The 24,718-nt window shown below is 42.7% G+C and overlaps 1 protein-coding gene across 2 annotated transcripts in view; it reads left to right on the top strand.

Moving 5' to 3' along the window:
- The window catches only part of ITPRID2 (ITPR interacting domain containing 2), a 146,029-nt gene that overhangs the window by 31,842 nt on the left and 89,469 nt on the right, over positions 1-24,718 (top strand). For both annotated transcript variants that reach the window (XM_068245416.1, XM_068245417.1), the window contains exons 3-4: positions 11,129-11,184; positions 15,482-15,538. In XM_068245416.1, coding sequence (XP_068101517.1) covers positions 11,129-11,184; positions 15,482-15,538 — 113 coding nt within the window. The remainder of the gene's footprint in view (positions 1-11,128; positions 11,185-15,481; positions 15,539-24,718) is intronic.

Genomic DNA, 24,718 nt, shown 5'->3' with positions numbered 1-24,718 from the left:
TTGCCGCGATTTTGCTATGCAGTGCATAGCAAAATCGCGGCCGCGAACGTCGGGGAATCGCCGGTAATTGCGATTCAGCAATCGCTAGCGTTCAGCGTGAACGCTAGCGATTGCTAGTGGAAAAGGGCCCTATCACAGCTGGAGTTTAGAATCCACACTCTGCCATTAAAGCTGAAAAAGTAGCAGAAGTAATGACCCATTTCCTGCAGTAAAACCTTCTCTCTTCTCCCTGACAGATATAGCTTCTGTTTACTTTTCAGGAAACTGGACTGAATTTGACAAGCTGTCGACAAGCACAACATGGGGGAAGAGGCCCCCAGGATAGGATAAAACTAGGTTAAAACCAAGTAAAATCAAAAAAGTAGAGGTGACTTACCTCTTAATACGACATAGTTAATGGAAGAAAACAAAATTTTATTTGCACTGGCAACGCGCTTTGTGCTAGCAAGCCCACTTAATCAGGCCAATTAAAGTGCCACAGTTAAAAAGCCTACGAGCTCGGAGTGCCTCTCTAGCACTTGTACAGTCTACCCTACTTTTTTTTTCTTTGGCCATATCATGACCTGGGCAAATGAGTAAACCTTCACAGAAATCTTAATTTCTGTGTTTTCCCTGTAGTTGTGTGATTTGTCCTTGGAACTCCTGAGTGTCTGTATTACAGGGACCAGGACGGTAGCATGTAATTTTTTTTTCACCTGTACTCCATAAAGCAGTATGCAGTTCGTTGGCTCTGTGTAATTGGATAGAGTAAGTATAGTTTAACATGACATTTCAAGCAGAACTGGCCCTTTGTAGAGCAGGCAGGTATTGATTCTTCTAACAAAAAAAGCATTGCCGATTGTTGGGTTAATCAATATATTCATGCTAGGAAAAGAGCAAATCCATCCTAAAATGTGACCTTTATAGCACAATGCCGATATTTCATGCTATTATTTAGTTTGTTACCCCTTAATTGCATGTCAAGTAGGTGGATTTGTTTTGTAGGTGAAGGTTTCACTAATATCTCTTTTAAGCAATTAGTGGTTTTCGTTGTTGACACTTGCAGGATTTCAGATTCCACCAGTAAACCTGCTGTATTTGGCTTTACCTTGCACAGTACACAGCAAAAATTTTAGCAATTGCCCTCACCAAATCCCTGAGATTACTGTAACACCCCCACTATGTGGCCAAAGAGGACTCCACTCCATTCTATACTGAGCTCTGCTGCACGACTTCATCCCACCTTTTTTTCTTAATGCTGCTTTCCTCTGTCATTCTCTCCACTGATTCACAATGGCACACAAGGAATCCAAGCTTTTAATTGTAACCTATTCAGCCCCTCATACAATTCTGACTTTATTTACAGAGACCATTCAAAATGGTATCGCCTCTCAGGAAATGAACTTTTCCTCACGCCCAAGCTGATCCCACCTCCTACACTAGTATTCAGGACTTTCCGTGATGCGCTCTCACCTCTTCAGCCAAGCATGAAATCTGACTGAGGACGTCACCTTACTTTTGATCCAGCCCCCTTTTTATTCTGTACTTCTGTACTTTATAAATATAATAATACTTAACAGACAGGGCACCACAGCTTACTGACTTCCTTCAATTTGTGTTTACCCCCTTTATTTCTTTGACTGTAAGCTCCTATGTGCAAAGCAGTCTGTGCAAATGTGTAATGTTACTCCTGTACATTGCCTTGCCTGATTAGCTATGCACTTCTTAGTGGATATTCTGTATTACTGCATATATCTATAGCATATTTTGTTCCCTTTGTCTGTGCACTTAAAGTGTACTGGGATTTCTTCCAGCCCCCGTAGCCCCTTCTCTGTTGTGCTGCTGTGACCCTCTGAGAGCTCGCTGACTAGACCAGTTGTGGGCTACTGCAGGGCCTTGGCTCCACACCTCCTTGATCGCTATGCATGTGCAGCCCAAGCCGTAGATGCATAGTAGCCCGTGATGGGCGAGCTTGTGGAGGGGCGCAGCAGAGCAGACCAGGAGGGAACCGGATACTTGTAAGGCTACGAGTGCTGGAAGAAGCCCTAGGTAATTAATATAGAACTGGTCTCCCTGGCCCAGGTCTCTGTTTTAGAGCAGTATCATTTACTCTATGTGAGAATTTTTGATATGTAGTCCTCAGAGTTATAGATAAGGCACTAGGACCCCCATGCAAGTTTTACATTGGGCACTTTCAAGCACTCAGTATAGTACATAATTGATATGAGCACCAAATCCTGCAAAGGACAACTGAAGTATCAGAAGAGGGAACAGTTTGCTAATGATTACTGTACAGTTTGTTTTTGTTTACTACTATTCAAATGACATGTAGAGATGATCATTACCAGTGTAGCACCAATAAAGACCTACCGTAATACAATTGTAGAAGGAGGGCCCTAAGTGGGCTCCCCTGGTCCTGGGGCCCCGGTGTAGTTGCCATCTTTCCATCCCCTATTGCTACACCACTAGTAGCTGGTAAAGAAAAACATTTCTTTGAATGTGTAAGTACAGACTGTAAAATGGACTACCCTTACTTAAATAATTGTTGTAAATTCCTCTTGTGAAAGACAGGCAATGATGAACCTGTCACAAAGATCAAAGTTTGCTCAAAACCTGTCCAGAGTGATCACAGAAAAGTCTGAAGCAATTACAATACAGTTAAATGCTAGATTTATGAAGTGGCTGAAATGTCCCGTTTGTCACTTTTGGCCTCTTTTTAAAGTCTTTAGTTCCTTTGTCATTCAGTGATTTAGAAAGTCTGGAGCCATCCGGTCAAAGTGATGACAAGGGACCTAGCCATTTCTCCAGGAGACTATTGGTGGCAGCAGCGTCTGTATTCCAGCACTGACAGGATTCCTGTAATGCAATATCCCATACACTGAGACCGGCCATTTACCTCATAGGGCGAGGGTTTGCAAACATTTGAAATGCTCAGGTGAAAGAAAACCAGCTTTAAGTGGCTTTAGTGTGTGTGCTGTGTGCGATGTCCTGTAGATATTTGTCTCCATCCACTACTTTGGATAATGTTACCAAAGAGTCAGTTATGTGTATGTTTGCAGAAAGATATAGAGTTTAGTTAGTTCTTTTACTTGCGCAAGCCTGTGTGCTCTGGGATTACTGTACATAACTACTGTTTTGTATTATCCACAAATAGATCTTGCACGCAAAAATATTTTGCTTTTGATAAAGTCCAGGGAATCAGGAGAAGGGGATTTTTTTTCCTTTTTAACCTAGAGAAGCGCCAAGAAAAGGCTTCATTTAGAAAATGTGGAAAGAAAAAAACATGTATTGTATTATTATTATTATTATTATTATTATTCTTGTTTTATTATATAAAGTTAATTTAAAAAAAAATCCTCACCACTAGAATAATCCTGAAAAAGTTAATTTATTTTATCTTCCAAGGCAAATATAATGTGGTATTAACATAGAACACACCATACATGATATATATTAAAAATTAGGGAGAAATGGCAGTGCATCCAAAAACGAATGCCGTAACAGCAAGAAGGCACGCAGAGCCTCTTAAAGGCATAAATGCACCGAAATGCATCTCAAACAGGTGCTACAATTTACTCTAATGGAGGATGTTTGCTTCTAAAACAGTTTGCATGCAAACAAATTTGTATTAGACCCTTTCACCACAGTGAGGTCATCCTATTGGGAGGAACCCTAACCTATTTTTTTTTTCTGTAAACAATTAGAAAACGACATGCGAACGTTCATTTGAAAAAGAAAAGTAAGTTGCATAAGGGCTCTAGTGTGTTTTAAAGCAGTCTTGAAGTAGGGAAAAAAAGTACAAAAGTTAGATACTTGCCTTATTAGTGAGAAGCCTCAGTCCAGACACTTCCTAGAGCTTTCTCCAGCCCACCAATTGGGCTCTGGCTTTCTCTATGGGTCCTGGCACACTGGAGAACGTTTTGCGGGAAAGAGAAAAGCAAAGCACTTCTCCCTTAAAAACCCTTTAGGCCTCTTGCACACTGCAAGTGATTCCGATTCAGATTCCGCTTTTTAATCAGTTTTTTACATCCGATTCATATTTCGATTTGCAGTTTGCTCCCTGCACACTGCAAATTGGAATCTGAATCGGATGTAAAAACTGATTAAAAAGCGGAATCTGAATCTGAAACGCTTGCAGTGCGCAAGAAGCCTTATTGCGTTATGGGTAGATTCATCTCAAGTGGGGGGGGGGGGGGGTACAGGAGTGCCCGACAGCTGTTTCCCTAATGTGAAACGCTTCTTCAGAGACAGAAGAAGAGATTCACATCGGGAACCGGCTGTCAGGCATTCCTGAACCCCCCCATTTGAGATTAATCTACCCATACCGCAAAAGGGGTTTTTAAAGGGGTTCTTTCGCAAAGGAGGAAAAAAAAATAAAAAGTGGTTTATGCATAAACTATTAACCCATTTGCGTTCCGTCGTTTTCACTTGAGCAATGTTCACCTCCCATTGATTAGCCTATAACTTTATCACTACTTATCACAATGAACTGATCTATATCTTGTTTTTTCTGCCACCAATTAGGCTTTCTTTGGGGGGTACATTTTGCTAAGAGCCACTTTACTGTAAATGCATTTTAACAGGAAGAATAAGAAAAAACTGAAAAAATGCATTATTTCTCAGTTTTCAGCCATTATAGTTTTAAAATAATACATGCCTCCATAATTAAAACTCACGTATTGTATTTGCCCATATGTCCCGGTTATTACACCGTTAAAATTATGTCCCTATCACAATGTATGGCGACAATATTTTATTTGGAAATAAAGGTGCATTTTTTCCGTTTTGCATCTATCACTATTTACAAGTTTAAAATAAATAAAAAAAAAAATAGAAATATTTCATCTTTACATTGATATTTAAAAAGTTTAGATCTTTAGGTAAATATTTACATGTTTTTTTTTATTATTGTAATAGTTTTTTTTTTTTTTTTTAATATTAAACATTTTTTTTGGGAGGGTGGGATGTAAACCATAGTTTTTTTTTTTTTTAATGTAATTGTGTGTTGATTTTATTTTTTTTTTACTTTTTGTTGTAGTTTTACTTTTTGGCCACAAGATGACGGCAATGAGTTTGTTTACATGACGTCACTCTAAGCGTAACACACGCTTAGAGTGATGCATTGGGGAGGGAACGGCCAGAAAAAGACAGCTTCCGAGAGAAGCTGTTGCTTTTTCAGCGGGGGAGAGGAATCAGTGATCGGGCACCATAGCCCGATACATTGACTCCGTGGCTACTGAATCTGCGGCCGGGAGTGCGCGTGATCGGCCGCGGGAGTGCGCGGTAGAGCGCATGGTTCCTGGACGTAGTTTCTACGCCCAGGAACCAAAATGGGTTAACCACTTCCGGATTCTCGGGGCGTATATACACTCCCCTGAATCCAGAAGTGTATGAGCGGCCGTTCCATGTCAGTTCCCGGAGGGTGTCTCCGTGAACACCCTGCGAGCCGATCGGCGGCTCGCAGGGTAAATGTAAACACACGGGGAAGATCTTCCCCGGTGTTTACATGTATACGGCGCTGCTGCGCAGCAGCGCCGTAGAGGAGATCGGTGATCCCCGGCCTCTGATTGGCCGGGGATCACCGGCATCTGATAGGCTAAAGCCTATCCCATCAGGCGCAGGACGGAAATCCGTCCTGCGCCGCTCACAGGGGGAGGGAGAGGGAGGGAAGGGGAAGGAGGCCAGGAAGCGCTGCGGAGGGGGGCTTTGAAGAGCCCCCCCCCCGCAAGCGCAAGCAGCCGGCGGCGATCAGACCCCCCCAGCAGGACATCCCCCTAGTGGGGAAAAAAGGGGGGAAGTCTGATCGGCCTGGCTGCTAGCTGATCGGTGCTGCGGGCTGGAGAGCCCACGCAGCACCGATCAGCAAAACATAGCGTGGTAGGGAAGTGGTTAAACATCCTTCTAAAATAGTGTAATTTTTTTTTTTTTTTTTTTTTTTTTTTTTAAATGGTTTCATCAATACAACATGTATTGTAAATAGTGACGGATGATGGCTGGGAGGCTAATCCATTTGTTAGAGGTGTTTTTTTTTTTTTTTTTTTTTTTTTTTACTTTCTTTTCACAACCATAGCTGCTGCCTACATAGTTTTCAGTGGTATAACCCACTTCTAGCAGGAATCGCAGTTATAACCCTAATATGTGTTTACCTTGTTGCTAGGCAACCAGACCCTGGTGCAGAGACTCCTTTTGTGAAAAGAGTCATAAGCTGCAGGGAGAATCAGTCCCATCTACACAATATGATTCTTTGTCAGATTCGATTTAATTTGATTTGATTCATTGATATGATTTGATTCAATCTGACATGTCTGATTCATGATTCGATTCAAATTGAATTGAATCATGAATCGGACATGTCAGATTGAATCAAATTGAATCGCATCTGACAAAGAATCATATGGTGTAGATGGGACTTATTCTCCCAGCAGCTTAAGACTATTTTCACAAAACGAGTCTCTGCACGGGGTCTGGTTGCTTAGCAACAATGTAAACGCATATTGAGCAGCTCAGCTAAGCTCAGCTGTTATAGCTGTTAGGGCTATAATGGTGATTCCTGCTAGAAGTGGGTTATACCACTGAAAACTATGTAGGCAGCAGTTATGGTTGTAAAAGAAAGTTAAAAAAAAAACTCGCCCTTCACAAATGGATTAGCCTCCCAGCCCTTCATGCGTCACTGTTTACATCACATGTTGTATTGATGAAACCATTCATTTTAAAAAAAAAAAAAAATTTTTACACTATTTTAGAAGGATGTTTAATAGTTTATGCATAAACCACTTTTTATTTTTTTCCTCATTCGCAAAAGAACCCCTTTAGGCTACTTGCACACCAAGACGTTGCGTTAGGTGCTACGTTAAGGTCGCATAACGTGCACCTAACACAACGTATGGTGCTGCAAGTGAGGACGGTAGAGTGAGCCGCGTCAGGCGGCTCGATTCCTATAATGTCTCCCAGAGTGGCGCTGATTGGCCAGCGGGACCACGTGATGCGGAGCGAGACACTCCGCATCACGTGGTCCCGCCGGCCAATCAGCGGCCGCCAGTGCAGTGAATATTAAGTAGCCATGTGCGCGGCTACTGTAGCTGGCTCTCCCTGCCTCCTCTCCGCCCCCCACTGCGCATGTGCAAACAGTCTAACGCGGCTATAGCCGCTGTAACGCCGTAGCATGCTGCACTTTCCGGAGAACGTGCAGCGTTACATGTAACGCAACGTGGGCTGTATGAACAGCCCACTTGTGTTACATTGCTGTGCGTTGGGGGAGCGTTACAGGCGCACTAACGTGCGCCTGTAACGTCTTAGTGTGTAAGCAGCCTTAAGGGAGCAGTGCCTCGCTTTTCTTCTTCCACATTGCTCCCTCTATATCTGTTTGACCCATCAAGTCAAATAGAGAGAGAATAAAAAATAAAAAATGCCCGGCCGCATCAGTCTACGGGGTATTAGCAAACCGCACTCACACATGCCTACCGTGCAGCATACAGTTAAAAATGGTGCAGAGTGCAAAATAGCGCACCGTTCCGCCGATCATAAAACGCTATTTCCCGTTTTAATGTAAATACATTAAAACAGTAAATGGCGTTTTATAAATACTATTTATTAGCGGAACGGTGCGCCATTGAAAAATGCAGGGGGCTAGCGAGGCAGCGAGGATCGGGTGGAGAGGCAGCAGGACACTAGGCAGCGTGGAGGGAGGATTAGGTAGCCTTGGCATACATTACCTTGTCCCGGCCGGCGATCGCTCCTTCACTTCATAGTTAGTTTGCAGGAGTCCTGCATCCAGCCAATCGCCATGCGGAAACTGAAGCCGCATGGTGATTGGCTGGCTGCTGGACTACAGCAAACTAACAGAAGAAGTGAAGAAGCGATCGCCGGTGGATAGTGAATGTACGCTGATTTGACGGGTAGGTTATTTCGTCGGTACACCGGTCGGGACAAGGTGATGTATACTAATGCTACCTAATCCTACCCCCGCTGCTTAGTGTCCCGCTGCCTCTCTCCCTGATGCCTGCTGGTTAACATGTTTTAATATATAAAACGATAAATATCGTTTTATGTCAATTACTGCGGCGCCATTCTTATAGCATTGGCGCTGTGCACCATTTTTTCCTGTTCCGACTGTGTATGCTATCATTTACAGCCATGGCAGGTGGAGACTGCGGCGCTAGTATGGACAATTTCCAATAGATTTCATGCTCCAATCTATTGGAAATCTGTGTGCAGTATGTGGGCAGGTAAGGCTGTGTTCTCAATTGAGCTGAGAATGCACATTTTTGGTCCGTTCTCTGCTCGTTGCAAAACTGACAGTGAAGGGCTCTTTTATATATGGGAGCTGGTCAGACTTGTCAGTCTGCAGACTGCACTTCTGAGCAGTCAGCTATAATTCAGGACAGGCAGATGCATTCCTCATATAGCCCCAGGCTACAGCAAACCAATGGAGCAGACACTGCACTGTCTGCTCCTGCTGGCCGCACACGATCCGGTTCAAGTGGGAACCGAGCATAATGGATCCCTCTCATCAGATTTGATCAGAGAGGGATCTATCTAATGGTTGATCTGGTGGCCATTGAGTAATGTAAGGTTCCCTTTACTTTCTCTAACCACCCACTGGATGACCATGTGACACAAAATGGGAAGAACAATAGATACTAGACTACAATTCCCAGAAACCCATCATTACACTAGAAACCATGTGTGTCTTTGAGGAAGTGGTAGAACTTTGTACTTCACAGGAAGCAGGTGCAGAGTCCCACATCAGGCATTTGCAGCTGCACAAAAGATTTTACCGTTTGCCAAGACTTTCCAAATTAATTACACTAATCAGCATGATTCTTTAGTTTGGCTTTAAAAGGATGAATTCTCGAGCTATATGTAGCTAGGGTAGGTTGCGTTTATACTATGCAAAGGCTGTCACATGCACTGCATTTAGCAGTTTTGGTGGGGGGGAGGAGTTGTATACTTGCCTAAGTAGGTCATCCTCAACCCCACTGCTGATCTTCTTTGTGCACATGCTTCCGAACGTGCACAGGTGCAAGTATGGCCCATGCAGTAGCACAAAGCTGCAAGTGCATGGAGAAAAAAGTTGTGCATGAGCGGGTCCATGCTACTGTATGGGCCATGCATGCGTCTGCACAGCGCTTTTACATGGACGGGAGCCTGGCCATGAGAAAATATTTAACAGGCTCTTGTCAAGAATGTTCAAAGGGTCCCAGTGCTGGAACGGTGGGGGTTGTGGAGGACGCGGGAAGCCTCTAGATTATCCAGATGTCTGTGGGGCAGTACTAAACTAGGCCATTCAGTTGCACTGCCTGCCTGTATAATTGGCCTTATTCCAGCATCAATTTGTGTTAAATTTGCATGCAAGCTGTAATTGTTGGCATTCCATTGACTGTGTCTGTTGGCCCTCTATGAACCACAAAATTGCAAGAACGTTCTTCACGGCCCACAGGTGAGTGCGTATCTTGCAGGGAGTCCAAGCCACAGTCAGAGGTCCATCATACAACATGGAATAGTGAACAAAATCTAGATCGGACTCAACCCTTCAGTGGGAAATCTTCAGTATTTGCTTTTATTTGTGTTAGAGGTTGTACAGCATACCAAACCAGCACAACGTTTTGGGACGTGCTCCCTTTGTCAAGTGCCTCACAAAGGGTGCATTACCCGAAATGTTGCACTGGCTTGGTATGCTGTACAACCACTAACACAAATAAAAGCTAAGACTGGGCATAATTTCCCACTGAAGGGTTGAGTCTAAACTGAACATGTTCACTATAGCATATAGGAACCCTATTGGCCACGGAGTTAGTGGATTTCAGGAATGGTAGCTGTACTTCTCACTCATGTAACTGTGATTTTAGTCTCTGCATTGCTGCAAGAATAACACAAAGAGGCATGTTCAGACTTGCACTGCCTTGCAGGTGGAAGTGAAGGTGGCCACTAACAGTCCAATTTCTAGCGAAAAATTGTTTGAGCGATCAGAAATTCTGATCAGATTGGTTGTAAATAATCTCAGTTGTTGGGCACAATATTATAAAAAGTCGTCTGATTTGGATTTTCATCTAACCAAAAATTGGATTTTCTTGTTGGTTGTGATAAATGGGAAGCAAAGATCGGTTTGTTGATGGTGTAGTGAACGATTTCACTTCCAATCAGAATTTCTGATTGCTCAAATGATTTTGTTAGAAATTTGATCGTTAGTGGCCACCTTAAAGGCTCATACACACATCAGACCATAGTCTTTGGAAAATGAAAGATCACAGACCAATTTTACCTCCTTCCATGTAGTATGAGAGCCATACCTACACAGTCTATTCTATTGAGCTCAACTCCCCATCAGACAGAAATCTTTGCAAGATGCTGCACACACAGATGCTGTAGACATTCAAAAGATCAGTATCTGCAAAAGATCTGTTCCTGCAAAAGATCCGTTCCTGCAAAATGCATTCATAGTCTATGATATCTGCAGATATTCATACACACCTTGTTTAACAGACATTCATCTGCAGATCAGATCCACCAGGATGGATTTTCAGATCTGCAGATGATTGTCTGATCTGCAGATGAATGTCAGTTAAATCATGTGTGTATGATGATCTGCAGATCTCATAGACTATGAATGCAATTTGCAGGAACGGATCTTTGGCAGGAACAGATCTTTTGCAGATACTGATCTTTTGTGTCTGTACAGCATCTGTGTGTGAAGCATCTTGCAAAGGTTTTTTTCTGATGGGGAGTTCAGCTCCATAGAAAAGACTGTGAAGGTATGGCTCTCATACTACATGGAAGGGGGTAAAATTGGTCTGTGATCTTTCATTTTCAAAAGACTATGGTCTGATGTGTGTATGTGGCCTAAGACTCGCTACAGCTCACTGGTGGCTTTTTTTAGCCAATGACCAACAAGGAGATGTCAGAACATCTGCAACTAACACAGCCATACTGTTGACGTGTTTGTTTTTTCCTGATGGAGTTCAGATCCACTTTAAAATGTGTATTTTTACAAAGTGTTTTCTTGTGGTCTTTCTAAATGTGCTGCTTTTACAAGATTAATTGGCTCACACCTCTTTATCTTTAGTTCAGCATATGCAACAGAGGAAGGATGTGAAACCATTTATTTCTTAAGAATTAGACTAAATTGGGCAAGCTTATGTTTTTTTTTCAGAACGCCACTGGGAGCCTCCCTAGATGAACAGACCAATCCAACAGGCTCTCCGAAGGGTAAGTGACCGCTCTGATAGTTTTCTGACAGGGCTAATAATAGAAATTGTTTGTACAGCGTGTTATACTAAAGTGAATATATCTTTGGACTGGATTTAAACACGGGGGCAGGTGGTGATAATCCCACACCTCACGCGCTGCTAATGGCTCGGCCTGTGCAGCCGGCTTGTACTGTATATGAAGAGTGGTTATGATGGTGACCAGATTGGCTCACTTTGTACAGTGCTGAAATAAAGGTCCATTTAAAATACAAAACTTTGCGCAGACATAGAGATGTGTACAATATCAGAGGCCTGGTCAGACAAAACTGAAAATAATTTGCATTTCCGTCCAGAGCCTCTGTGGTGGTTTTGATTTGAAAAGCTTTTGCTAATGTAATACTATGTGCGTGATCCCACTTGAGATACTGTATTTTTCAGCATATAAGTCACACACTCTTTCTTTCCCAAAACTTGCAGGGAAAAGTGGGTGCGTCTTATAGTCTGAAAATACGGAATACATTTATGCAGAGTGCGCAGGGAAGGTCTTACCTGATCCAGCTGCCACGCTCCTCTCCGCTTGACTCCGGTCCTGCTGTCAGACAGCTCCTCTTCAGCTGCATCCTCCAATATCCAGGGATACTGCGGCCACCTGCCGCTACACAGCTCTATTGGGTCCTCTGTACTCCTTGTGCTGGATAGTGTACTGGTGGCTGGATAGTGTAATGGTTAAGGGCTCTGCCTCTGACACAGGAGACCTGGGTTCAAATCTCGGCTCTGCCTGTTCAGTAAGCCAGCACCTATTCAGTAGGAGACCTTGGGCAAGACTCCCTAACACGGCTACTGCCTATAGAACGCCTCCTAGTGGCTGCAGATCAGGCGCTTTGAGTCCGCCAAGAGAAAAGCGCGATATAAATATTTTGTGTTTGGTTGTTTGTGCTGATTACTGTTGTAACTCTAGTGGCGCATTGCGCCGCTAGCGTTACAACAGTAATCAAGCCCCCGCAGTATCCCTGGGTATCGGAGGATGCAGCTGAAGAAGGGGAGACCTCTGACAGGGGGAGAGGAGCGCGGCATCAGGAGCAGGTACTGTATTAAAGTGTTAGTGTAGTTTGTAGTGTAGTGCAGTATGGTGTGAGTGCAGTATAGTTTAGTGTAGTTTTAGCTCAGTGTAGTGGAGTGTAGGTTAGTTGGTTGGCAGCAGGGATTGGTGTAATGTATTGTAACTGGTGGGGGCAGCAGGGATTGGTGTAATGTAGCAGGTATTGTATCAGGTGGGGGTAGCAGGAATTAGTGTAATGTAGTGTAACTAGTGGGAGCAGCAGGGATTAGTGTAGTGTAGCTTAGATGGTAAGGCAGCAGGGGCTAGTGTAGTGTAGCTTGGCAGTGTAGCTTAGAAAGAGTAGCTTAGAGACAGTTTGGGGGAAAAAGATCCATAAGATATAAGATGCCTCTGCACTTTGGACGCACCAGGTTTAGCTATTTCCCCCGCCCCCCACCTAAATTGTCTTAAATTGTGTTGCAATAATATCGCAACGTAGCCATGACGCTACTGCTGTGGTGGGACCATAAAGTGAGGCATGCAGTACAATGACAGTATTACTCACTACCACTGAAAACGCACACGTTACTGCATCGGAACCCGTCGCACTGCTCTTGGCTGTCTTTCAATGCAGTGATGGTATCTGCTGCGATTCAGCACAACAGACTGGAAGGGCCCAGGGCCAATAAAGGGCTAATATTGCCATTAAAGGAAGGCCCCTCTGGCCGAAGGGCTCCAGTGCGGTTGCTACCTCAGTCTCCCGTAGTGCTACGCCACTAATGACCCACTTTTGTCACCTGATTGACAGTTCAGAAATCTCATAGTTCTTTCTCGTTTCCTCAGTACCCAAAATCAAGTGTTTGTTTTCTGAAGCTGGGCTTTAAAATTACCTTATGTGGCAAAACCAGCAAACACTGCTTTAGGCTTAAAAGTACCTTAAAGAGTTTTCTGCATATATCTTTGAAACTGCTTCTTGTTGGTAGTCCCAAACCTGAGATGTTCAGTATGTGAAGTAGGACTTTGTCTCAGAGCAATGGCTCCTCCCTATGCTTCATTGCGATGCATGTGGCTTTCTGACCTACACACAGCAGAACGTGGCAGAGCTCCAACTTAGGAGCTAAAGTCACAGGCTGCATAATAGGCACACAGGGCTTGGGAGCTTTCAAAGCATCAGGACAGTTATGTAAAAATAAATCTGCAAGACAAATGTGTAGGAACCACATAGTGTCTAATATTAACTCATACACTTAATATTATGTATTCTTTTTAAGGCTTTAGAGGTTTATCCTGTCCCTGCTGGTTTATAAACCATTATGAATAATGCACACTGTAAAGTCTCATGGTTCCTATCTAGATCTGTAGAAGGCTGCTTTTCTTATTAAAGAGGAAGTGAAGATGTGAGTTTTGGGTAGAGGAGGGAAGTTGTCTTTGGGAGATTTTCATTAACTTTCTGTTCTAGTTACTGTCATCAGCAGAACAAAAAAAGAGACTTATAGCAAAGTTCTGATGTAGTGAATGGAACAAATGTAAGGTACAGACCCACCATTTCTGGTGACGCATGTCGGTGAAGGAAAGGGGGGGGTCAAAAGCCCTGCTCTTGACCTCAGTGGACAGAACTCATTGTACTGTAAATTTTTGGAAACACTTTGATCTCTGTCTACTAGCACAAAATATAGAAACTTAAAGTCCTCTGCTATTGTCTCACACTGCCCACCATAAATACACGTTACAGCAGTACTAATTAGAAGCGGGAAAATGCAACAAATTAAAACAAAAAAAAAGTTCAATATGCTAAAACAAATTAGCTTGGAGCACTTGCAAGCCTTTAAAGAGACTCTGAAGCCTCTTTAAAAATCAGTTTTTAGCTCTTATTTATGTTAAGGATCTATGCCCAACCTAAAACGCTGCTATCCTGCGGCTGAACGAGGGTTTTATCGCCCTCAAATCCCCAGGGCAAAAACAGGGGAGCATTTCCTGTAGGAGGCAGAGCTTCCTGCAGTAGCTCTGCCTCTTCTCGCATCAATCCCCGCTGATCACCGCCTCCGCTCGCCCCCCTCAGTCGTCAATGAGAGAGGCGGGGGAGAGGCGGAGATCCGCAGTGGTTTGACTTAAACAGAGGCAGAGCTATAGCAGTAAGCTCTGCCTCCCTCGGCAGCAAAATCCACGACCAACAAAGTAGTGGATTTTTGCCCTAGGATTTAAAGAGACACTGAAGCGAAAAAAAAATTATGATATTATGATTTGTATGTGTAGTACAGCTAAGAAATAAAACATTAAGATCAGATACATCAGTCTAATTGTTTCCAGTACAGGAAGAGTTGAGAAACTCCAGTTGTTATCTCTATGCAAACAAGCCATTAAGCTCTCCGACTAAGTTAGTTGTGGAGAAGGCTGTTATCTGACTTTTATTATCTCAACTGTTCCTGGACTATTTACTTTTCCTCTGCCAGAGGAGATGTCATTACTTCACAGACTGCTCTGAAAGAATCATTTTGAATGCTGAGTGTTGTGTAATCTGCACATATTATAGAATAATGCAATGTTAGAAAAAACACTCTATACCTGAAAATAAAAGTATGAGAATATTTTCTTTGCTGCTAATCTTCTAGTAATTATTCATAGTACACAACCAATTCATTATATCATATTTTTTTTTTTTTTTTTTTGCTTCAGTGTCTCTTTAAGGGTGATAAAAACATAAAAACCCTTGTTCAGCTGCGGGATAGCAACGTTTTAGGTCAGACATAGATCCTTAACATAAACCAGAGCTAAAAAACGGCTACTAAAGGGTTAAAATGTACATTTTGAGATATATATATATATATATATATATATATATATATATATATATATATATATATATATATATATATATATATATATATATATATATATATATATATATATATATATTATATTGTTTTGTTTTGTTCTGCAGAGTGGTGCATAATGCATGTTTGATACTCCGATCCTGCCACACCTGTTCTGTTTTCCAAATCATGTGTAGAAAGGACCGTCTTAAGTATAGCTGGAATATGCTGGGAATGATGATGATTTTTTTTCTCGAGTCAATCTTTGCAATACGGAAGTGAAACATGTTGCATGAGCAGCCAGTTTTTTTTTTTCCCCTCACTCTCCCTCTCTCTCTCTTCTTGTTTGAACTGTGCTTAGTTCAGCTGAACACTGACCTTCAGTGCGCTGCAGGCATCTGATACAGTAACAAGAAAAACATGCTGCACTCCTGACTGAGCATTCACATTGCATTTTTCTCCCTTAGGAATGATTTTGAAAAATGGGAGCAGCTTTGAGGATGACTTGTCTCTTGGCGCTGAAGGTGAGTCCCTTTTCCTTCTTACATTTAATGTGTGCAGGGGGGATAGTCTGTGCAGGGCTTACGAGCTACAGGAGATCCATTTTCAGGATTTCAATATGTAGCTGCAACAATGTAGTCTTTGTAATCGCCCTACGAGGATCATCAGTCTGGCTTTAGCTCTGAGAATGAAACACTGAAACACTTTTAGAATGACAGCAAAAGTTTTCAAAAATCTGGTGGTGATTGTATTCTGTTTCTGGTATTTGCCCAACATGTGGGGATATTTATAAATGGGGTTCTGTGCATAACTGCTACAAATGAAGCGGTGATTGTAGGGTGGTACTGTGGACAAAAGTAGCCCTCTGATCTTGCAAAAGTTGGATGTGGTCATGCACACACATTGATTTCCCTGCAGATTCCATCACTTTGTATCTATTTCCTTAAAGGACAACTGAGAGGGATGTGGAGGCTGCCATATTTATTTCCTTTTATGCAATACCAGTTGCCTTTCTGCCCTGCTGATCCTCTGCCTCTAATACTTTTAGCCATAGACCCTGAACAAGCATGCAGCAGATGGATGTTTCTGACATTCTTGTCAGATCTGACAAGACTAGCTGGATGCTTGTTTATGGTGTTATTCAGACTCTACTGCAGCCGAATAGATCAGCAGGGCTACCAGGCAACTGGTATTGTTTAAAAGCAAATAAATATGGTAGCCTCCATATTCTTCTCACTAAAATTGTCCTTTGAAGAGACTCCGTAACAAAAATTGCATCCTGTTTTTTATCATCCTACAAGTTCAAAAAGCTATTCTAATGTGTTCTGGCTTACTGCAGCACTTTATACTATCACTGTCTCTGTAATAAATCAATGTATCTTTCCTCTGTCAGACTTGTCGGCCTGTGTCTGGAAGGCTGCCAAGTTCTTCAGTGTTGTGGTTCTGCTATGAACTCCCCTTTCCAGGCCCCTCTATGCACACTGCCTGTGTGTTATTTAGGATTAGAGCAGCTTCTCTCTTCTCTCTTATCTTTTACAAGCTGGATAAATCGTCCTCTGAGCTGGCTGGGCTTTTACATACTGAAGAATTACAGACAAGGGCAAAGCTGTTTGCAGGAAGAAACAAGCAGCCTGAAACTTCAGTGCATGAGAACAGGGGGAAAGAAACACACAAATGATCTCTTGAGATTCAAAAGGAAGGCTGTATACAGCCTGCTTGTGTATGGATGTATTTTCTATGTGTGGACATACTGTACATCAACCTACTTCCTGTTTTGGTGGCCATTTTGTTTGTTTATAAACAAACTTTTTAAAACTGTTTTTAACCACTTTTAATGCGGCGAGGAGCGGCGAAATTGTGGCAGAGGGTAATAGATGTCCCCTAACGCACTGGTATGTTTACTTTTGTGCGATTTTAACAATACAGATTCTCTTTAACAAACGCGTAGCCTGCACCATTTTCAGGAGATTTCCCAGCGATCGCATTTTAGTGCTATTGAAGCGCAAAACGCGATCGCTAAAAAATCGCCAGGTATGAATGGTGCTTTTTTGGCGTTAATGGCCAAAAAACACCAGAACAAAATGCTAGCAAAATCGCTAGCGTTTTGCGATCAGCAAGTGTTAAGGGGCCCTCAAAGTCTAAAATTTATTGATTTTTCTAAAAATTGACCAAACCTATTGATTGGACAGGATGGAAAATGTAGGTAGGTTGGGGACAGGTACGGTGGTAAATTGACGGCTCATAACTTTGCTCTGCATCAAACCGTACAAATCTGTGGTTCGATCTAAAGAGAATCGATGTGTGGTTGATTTCTTGTAGCTCAATAGGAATCAATAATTTTGGATATATATGTGTATGGCCAGCTTTAATCGCAGGTTCATATCCACAGGAATGCAGCATACATGGAGTTTGCATGGTTTCTGCTAGCTTTTTTTGTTTTGTTTGTTTGTTTTTTTGCAGATGTTTTAGTTTCATCCTACAACCCCCTAAAAATTGTTACTAAAGTAATAACTTTACTCAAAATTAGAAACAGAGATGACCTATCAGTGCAAAAAACTATAATGGAGCAATAGCGGTCATGCCCAGCTGAGAAGTGGCACCAAACGGAGTACAGGTGCTGAACAGAATGTAACTGTTCTAGCGGTATTCCTTAATGCTGGATGGTAGGCCTGAAAGATAAATCGAATTTAAACCGAAATCGAGATCACAATTTTAGAATCGTCAAAGTGGCGATTATCGCGATCACATCATTTCCACATGGGGAAATTCAAAGAAGCGGCTTCAAACTTCCCCAAAGTACCAGTGCTTGTGCCCCACAGCATTGGACATACCTTCCGCACGAGTCCAACAATGTCCTCGCCATCTGCCGGCTCTTGTGCTTGACAAAACTGTCACTTGACATACAGGAAGTATTCCGTGCATTCGAGCCTGCAGGAGGAGAAGTGGATAAACGGGCATCGCTGCTCTCGTGCTGGAAGCTATGTCCAGAACTGATGCAGTTTGGGGGACAGAGGAGGCACAGTGAGAGACCCAGAGGGGGCACAGAGACAGAGCGGGCACAGAGAGAGACACAGAGAGGGACACAGAGAGAGAAATAGAGCGGGCAGAGACACAAAGGGGGCAAGAGAGAGACCCAGAGGAGGCATAAAGAGGCAAAGGGGGCACAAAGATAGACAGGGGGACAGAGGAGGAACAAACGGGCACAGAGAAGGAACAAAGCTTGATTTGAAGGAAATCGTGAATCGAATCGAAATTGCAATTTCTGACAGAAATCGCTCAATTAAATTTTTTTTCCTAAAATCGTTCAGGCCTACTGGATGGCATTCTCATTTGTAGAGCTCATCAAATTTGTCTTCAAAGTGAGTCCTAGATTGTGACTGGGAATTAGATTGTAATGAGTGTTCATAGTTGTCTGTAAAGTGCAGTGGAACATGTCAGCACTATATAAATACAGGAAATAAGAATACATTTGCTATGGTTGTTCTGTTCCTCTCCGATCTGTGTGCCAGCAATCCACTCTGACAGGTATGCAGGTGTATGACAGATGAAAATACAGAACAGATGTCAGAGAGAAGGGAGATTGCACATGTAAAAAGTGGTCTTTAGCAGGCTTCATTGTGATCAATGCTATTTCAAAACTGCCACCATGGAGGGGGATTTGTGTAGTCAAGAAGATGGCTTTAGTACAACTCTTTCCACTGCTCTATTTTTGCACAGCTTGCTGTGCAATTAAAATGATGAATTTTAAGCTTTTGAGTGTCCAAGCATTGAAGGAGAGAGAAGCCAATATTAATATTATCTTGCATATATAGTGCAGACTTGGGATGATAAATGAGATGCAAATATTTGAGTTCATGTAGGATTATGTAAATTTGTATGCAAATTTATGCAGCCTAAAAATGAACCAAATCAAGTCCCACCCAGGTTTAAATTGATTGGTCCATTTTCAAGCTGCAATTTGCATACAAATCGACATAATCCTGCATGAACTCAGAAATATTTGTATCTCATTGATAATCCCTATTGCCAAATCTCTTGCAGTGCTTTACAATGTGCATAGTCACATCATTAATTGTCCCTCAATGGGGCTCACAATCTGATCCCTACTGTGTCTGGAGGAGATACGTTGTAGTACAGGAAGCTGAATGGGACAATTTCATAGGCAGTTTCTGGGCAGTTAGGTGTTGCTCTATTGGTTCAAGCCCTATACCACAACTAACGCCCCTACCTGCCTGAAACCAACCGTCAACCATTAGCCCTTAGAGGACAACTGTAGTGAGAGGTCTATGGAGGCTGCTATATATTTTTTTTTTTTACTTCTGAACAATACCAGTTGCCTGACAGCCCTGCTGATCTAATTGACTGCAGTGGTGTCTGAATAATACCAGAAACCAGCATGTAGCTAATCTTGTCAGATCTGACAATAATGTCAGAAACACCACATCTGCTGCATGCTTGTTCAGGGTCTATAGCTACAAGTTTTAGGCTAGGAATGCACTTAGCAGAAACGCCAGTGTTGCGGAAAACGCAGCGTTTATGCCGCTTAATGGATGGGCCGCATAAAAAAAAAAACATATAAAAAAAAAAGCATATACGTTTTTAAAGACGTTGGGTTTGTTGCAAAGTTTTCAAAAACGCACATAATGAAAGTCAATGGTAACGCAATGTATTGCATTTTTACATGCGTTTTTGTAAAAAAAAATCTTGTTGTATTGCTGCTTCCTGTCGTCTTCCTACTGATTTGCATAAAACGCTTTTAACGCACAGCCATGTGTGCACCCAGCCTAAATGGCAGAGGATCAGCAAAATAGCCAGGCAAGTGGTATTAGAGACTTAGAGATTAATTAACATAATAGATTTATACATACCTGGGGCTTCCTCCAGCCCCATGCGCATGGTTTGCTCCCACGCAGACTCCGCCTTCTCAATCGCCAGTACCGGGTCCTGTAACTTCGGCCAGTCGACGCAGTGTGCTCCTTCCGTACTGCGCAAGCGCTTGTGTAAGGCAGGCGCCGGAAAGACGGAGGTAGTCACTGTGCATGCGTAAAACTGGCTGCGACTGGCCAAAGTTACGAGACCTGGTACTGGCGATGGAGAAGGTGCAGGACGATGGCATGGGAGTGATCCATGCGGATGGGGCTGGAGGAAGCCCCAGGTATGTATAAATCTATTATGTTAATTTCCGAGTCTCTTTAAAAGTGAATAAATAAGGCAGCCTCCATATGCCTCTTACTACAGTTGTCCTTTAATGATAAAGTCTTGTATCTACAGCTTTAATTAATCTTTCTAGTCTTTCTGACGGTTTCCTTCCTGCATAAATGTGGGGCTTTAGAAAGCTAGAAAAGTTGTTGCTGTTTGTTGCTGTTAGCTTATGAGTAGAACTTTTGTTTGCGACTTAGTGCCTGGCAGTTATCTTTGACCTGTGAGTGTAATCCAGATCTGCTCAGCACAGCCAGGTTCAGAGCACTTGAATTGCGTAACTGCACAAATGTATTGGAATCTGTCACAATGTACTTGAGGGCTGATTTCTGAGGCTGTTGGCACATTTTGTGACATAAGTATTACTTCAAACTAGATCATCTTGTTTTTTGGGGTATAGCTCGTCTGTTTGCATGTCTTTATTCAGAATAGCCTGTAAGTTGTCTAGCTGAGGTAGTGCGATAATGACGGCATAATGTCGTATATACAACCCACTGGGATGGATTAATAGGTTTAATTAACCTTTAATGGTATAAGACCTTCCTGTACAGACTTGTCAAGTTGATTTCACTGTCAGGATAATTTAGTTTTATGTAATCTCTTTTCATACGTCTACTTTTACCTCAAATCCACTATATTTTGCTTCTTGAAGTGTATTTGAAGGCAAATGGAGAAGTCCATAGCTGACAGTGTGGTTGAAACACTTTGCTATGTTAAAGTGCATCTAAAGTGAGAGGGATATGGAGGCTGCCATATTTATTTTCTTTTAAACAATACCAGTTGCCTGGCCTCCTACTGAACTTTCTGGCCTGTACTGTGCCTCTCCAGACAACGTGGACTTAACTGACAGCGGCGCTCGTGCAGGCGCAGTATTTTAAATAGCTCAGACATTCCCTTTAAAGAGACTCTGTAACAAAAATTGCATCCTGTTTTTTATCATCCTACAAGTTCAAAAAGCTATTCTAATGTGTTCTGGCTTACTGCAGCACTCTATACTATCACTGTCTCTGTAATAAATCAATGTATCTTTCCCCTGTCAGACTTGTCAGCCTGTGTCTGGAAGGCTGCCAAGTTCTTCAGTGTTGTGGTTCTGCTATGAACTCCCCTTCCAGGCCCCTCTATGCACACTGCCTGTGTGTTATTTAGGATTAGAGCAGCTTCTCTCTTCTCTCTTATCTTTTACAAGCTGGATAAATCGTCCTCTGAGCTGGCTGGGCTTTCACATACTGAAGAACTACAGACTGTTTGCAGGAAGAAACAAGCAGCCTGAAACTTCAGTGCATGAGAATAGGGGGAAAGAAACACACAAATGATCTCTTGAGATTCAAAAGGAAGGCTGTATACAGCCTGCTTGTGTATGAATGTATTTTCTATGTGTGGACATACTGTACATCAACCTACTTCCTGTTTTTGTGGCCATTTTGTTTGTTTATAAACAAACTTTTTAAAACTGTTTTTAACCACTTTTAATGTGGCGAGGAGCGGCGAAATTGTGTCAGAGGGTAATAGGAGATGTCCCCTAACGCACTGGTATGTTTACTTTTGTGCGATTTTAACAATACAGATTCTCTTTAAGATCAAGCCCAATGTATCCTATACTATAAAATGCAAGTGTCCCTGCGTCATCAACTGAATGGTTGTCTGTCCCTGGCTTTTTTGTACTGAGCATGTCCGCAGCCAGGGCAGTTAGGGCACAGGGTCCGGATCTGACAGTGTGGTTCACAGAGGTTCTCATTGCAATTGTGGGAAATTACATCTTTTTCCAACTGCCAAGCAAGCGGCTGTGCATATACTTCAGCCAGAGGTGGGGAACGAGCAAGCGGGGCGCATATGTGCGCGCATTGCGGGGGCTAGCGGCTGTGACCTAGCACATGTTTTTTAACGGACGCACCTTTTTACTAGTTTATTCATAAAAGCTCTCTAGAAATCGCTATACAAAGCACTTTTTCAAGTGCTTTTGCGATTTCCCTATACCTTCCATTGAGCCAAACCATCAGAAAATGGTACATGTAGCGCCTTAGCGATTTCTAGAAATTCGAAACTCTTAGATGTGAACACTGTCATAGGAAATAATTTCCCAAGCACTTTTAGGGCGATTTGCAAAATCACCAGCACTTAAAAAAAAAATCAGCAAACGATCATAGTGTGACGAGCCCTAAGAACACAGAGGAAAGGTTAAGTGACGTACCCACTGCAAGACTGGATCGCTGGTAACTTGTCATGAAGTTTTCACGATCTTTACCGATGGGATGTGGACAACAGCAGTAGCCCGCATGAAGATTACCAACATTGGGATCATTAAACAAAGAGGGATGCAGACTTTAGCGTAAAGATCGTTTTAAAGATCTGTTCGCATGGGAAACGTTAAACAAATTGACCTGATTTGATCAGTCATGGCCATCAAATCAGAGCATCGTTGTACAGCATCCGTCTGTAGCTGTCATTTACCAATCCCCACAACCCCCCCCCCCCCCCCCCCCTTTTTTTTTTTTTTTTTTGTAAAGTTAAAAGATAGTTATACAATGCAGGTTGTAACAGTTGTTCAGCTGTCGGTTTGACAGATTAAATCTTGCGTGTGTATGGACTTTTAGGACCCTAGTTAGGATGTATCGGTCAAGTTGCACGACTCCTAGCCTACCTTGGAAACCGTGAAGGGAATTATTTCAGATGCCCTGTTACATTTGCTAATGTTTATATTGGGCATTTTGTTTGACGCGGTGTGTAATTTTGGATTGGTATAGGAATGCTTTAATAGCATTTGACACCTGCAGGCATGCTGTATGTTAATAATATAGCTTACATGATGTATGTTAAGTACATTCCACAAGCTTTCAAATTGTAGTGCCGTTTGAGAGATCCTTTTATAGTGAGTAGCCTTTGCTAGATACATGGCTACCTTTTCTCTTGTTTTATAGTCCAAAATCAGATTCAAAATACTGTCTGGCCTACAAATCTGTCCAAAAAAACATGCCCAACCTACATTTCCGATCTTAAGCCACATACACACACTCAACAAGAGTTTTTTGAATGCATGATTATCAAGCAACTTGAAGAAGTTGGACAACTTTTGTCAAGTAAAAGACGTGCAAACGACAAGGCGCTATCACTGATAAGAGTCAACCAATGACTGATAAGACACAGCTCAAGTCAATCCAATTGTTGGATTGACTTGAGCTGCGTCTTATCATTCATTGGTCACCTCTTATCAGTGATAACGCCTTGTCGTTTGCACGTCTTTTTCTTGACAGAAGTTGTCCAACTTCTTCAAGTTTGATAATCGTGCATTTAAAAGACTTTTGTTGAGCTGTGTATGAGTCTTTACTCAGAGGTACATACCTAGCCACTCACTCTGATCCTCCAGTGAACTTCGCCTGACCGGCCCCCGCATCACCCAGTCCCAAAATTGTCTGTAACCTTAACTAATGTCCAGCTCTGTGTAATAAGTTGGTGCTTTATAAATACAATAAGTATACATAAATTATTAATACAATTGTCAGGCAGCCCTAGCTCTAGGGAGAAGAGAGTGCTTCTATGGTGCAATTCGGGGCCGGATTTAGGCCAAGGCCGCCTAGGCCATGGCCTAGGGCACCACAGGAAGAAGGGCACCAAAGCAGCAGGCTAAACTAGTGCAGCATTTGCAAGCTTGCAAATACTGCAATGCAGGGAGATCAGGCGAGTGCCTGACTGCGGTACTCTGCTGCTAGCTGCCTATGCAGCCGCCACCTCTGTGCAAGTTTGCATTGTATCTGACAGCTATGGACTTCGGCAGCATTGGAGACGGAAGGAAAGAGGAAGCTTCTGCACTGGAGACAAGCGGAGAAATGAGTGACACTGATGGCTGCTGTGGTGTGAAGGCGAGCTGTCTACCTATACTGAAAGTGAGGGTGGGAAAAGGAGGGATTAACAGATCTTGATCTGGCTACCTATACTGCAGGGAAAGGGGGAGGAGTCATCTGGCTATGTATACTAGAGGGAAGGGGGAGGGGTCATCCGGCTACCTATACTAGAGGGAAGGGGAGGAGTCATCTGGCTACCTATACTGGGGGGGGGGGGAGTCATCAGGCTACCTATACTAGAGGGAATGGGGGAGGGGTCATTTTGCTACCTATACTGAAGGGGACGGCTGGTGACAGTGGCCTAGGGTGGTAAAGAGTACAAATCCGGCCCTGGGTGCAATACCTTTAATTGCAAAAGAAATGCATGTACAAGATCACAAAAATTTGCAAGCGCATCTCACATGCCCAATGTTTCATTCCTCGGGCGTCAATCGTGGCCAGCGGGTGAAATCAACAATGGCTGACCAAACGTTTCTTTTGCAATTTGCAAACTCAATTAAAGGTATTGTACCATGAAAGGTCTAGAGATCGGCTACGTTCTGTGTGTTGGGTAATAATGATGATGCGTTTTGATACAGCAGTGTGTCTTGGTCAAGTCAGAAGGATCCTACCATAAAACCTAATTCAGATTCTAATTAATAATATAAGCAAAGTCTGGCTGGACGTTCG

This window comes from Hyperolius riggenbachi, chromosome 7 (assembly GCF_040937935.1).
Source record: "Hyperolius riggenbachi isolate aHypRig1 chromosome 7, aHypRig1.pri, whole genome shotgun sequence".
In the NCBI taxonomy this organism is placed as follows: Eukaryota; Metazoa; Chordata; class Amphibia; order Anura; family Hyperoliidae; genus Hyperolius; species Hyperolius riggenbachi.
This window is presented reverse-complemented; position numbering and strand designations above follow the sequence as displayed.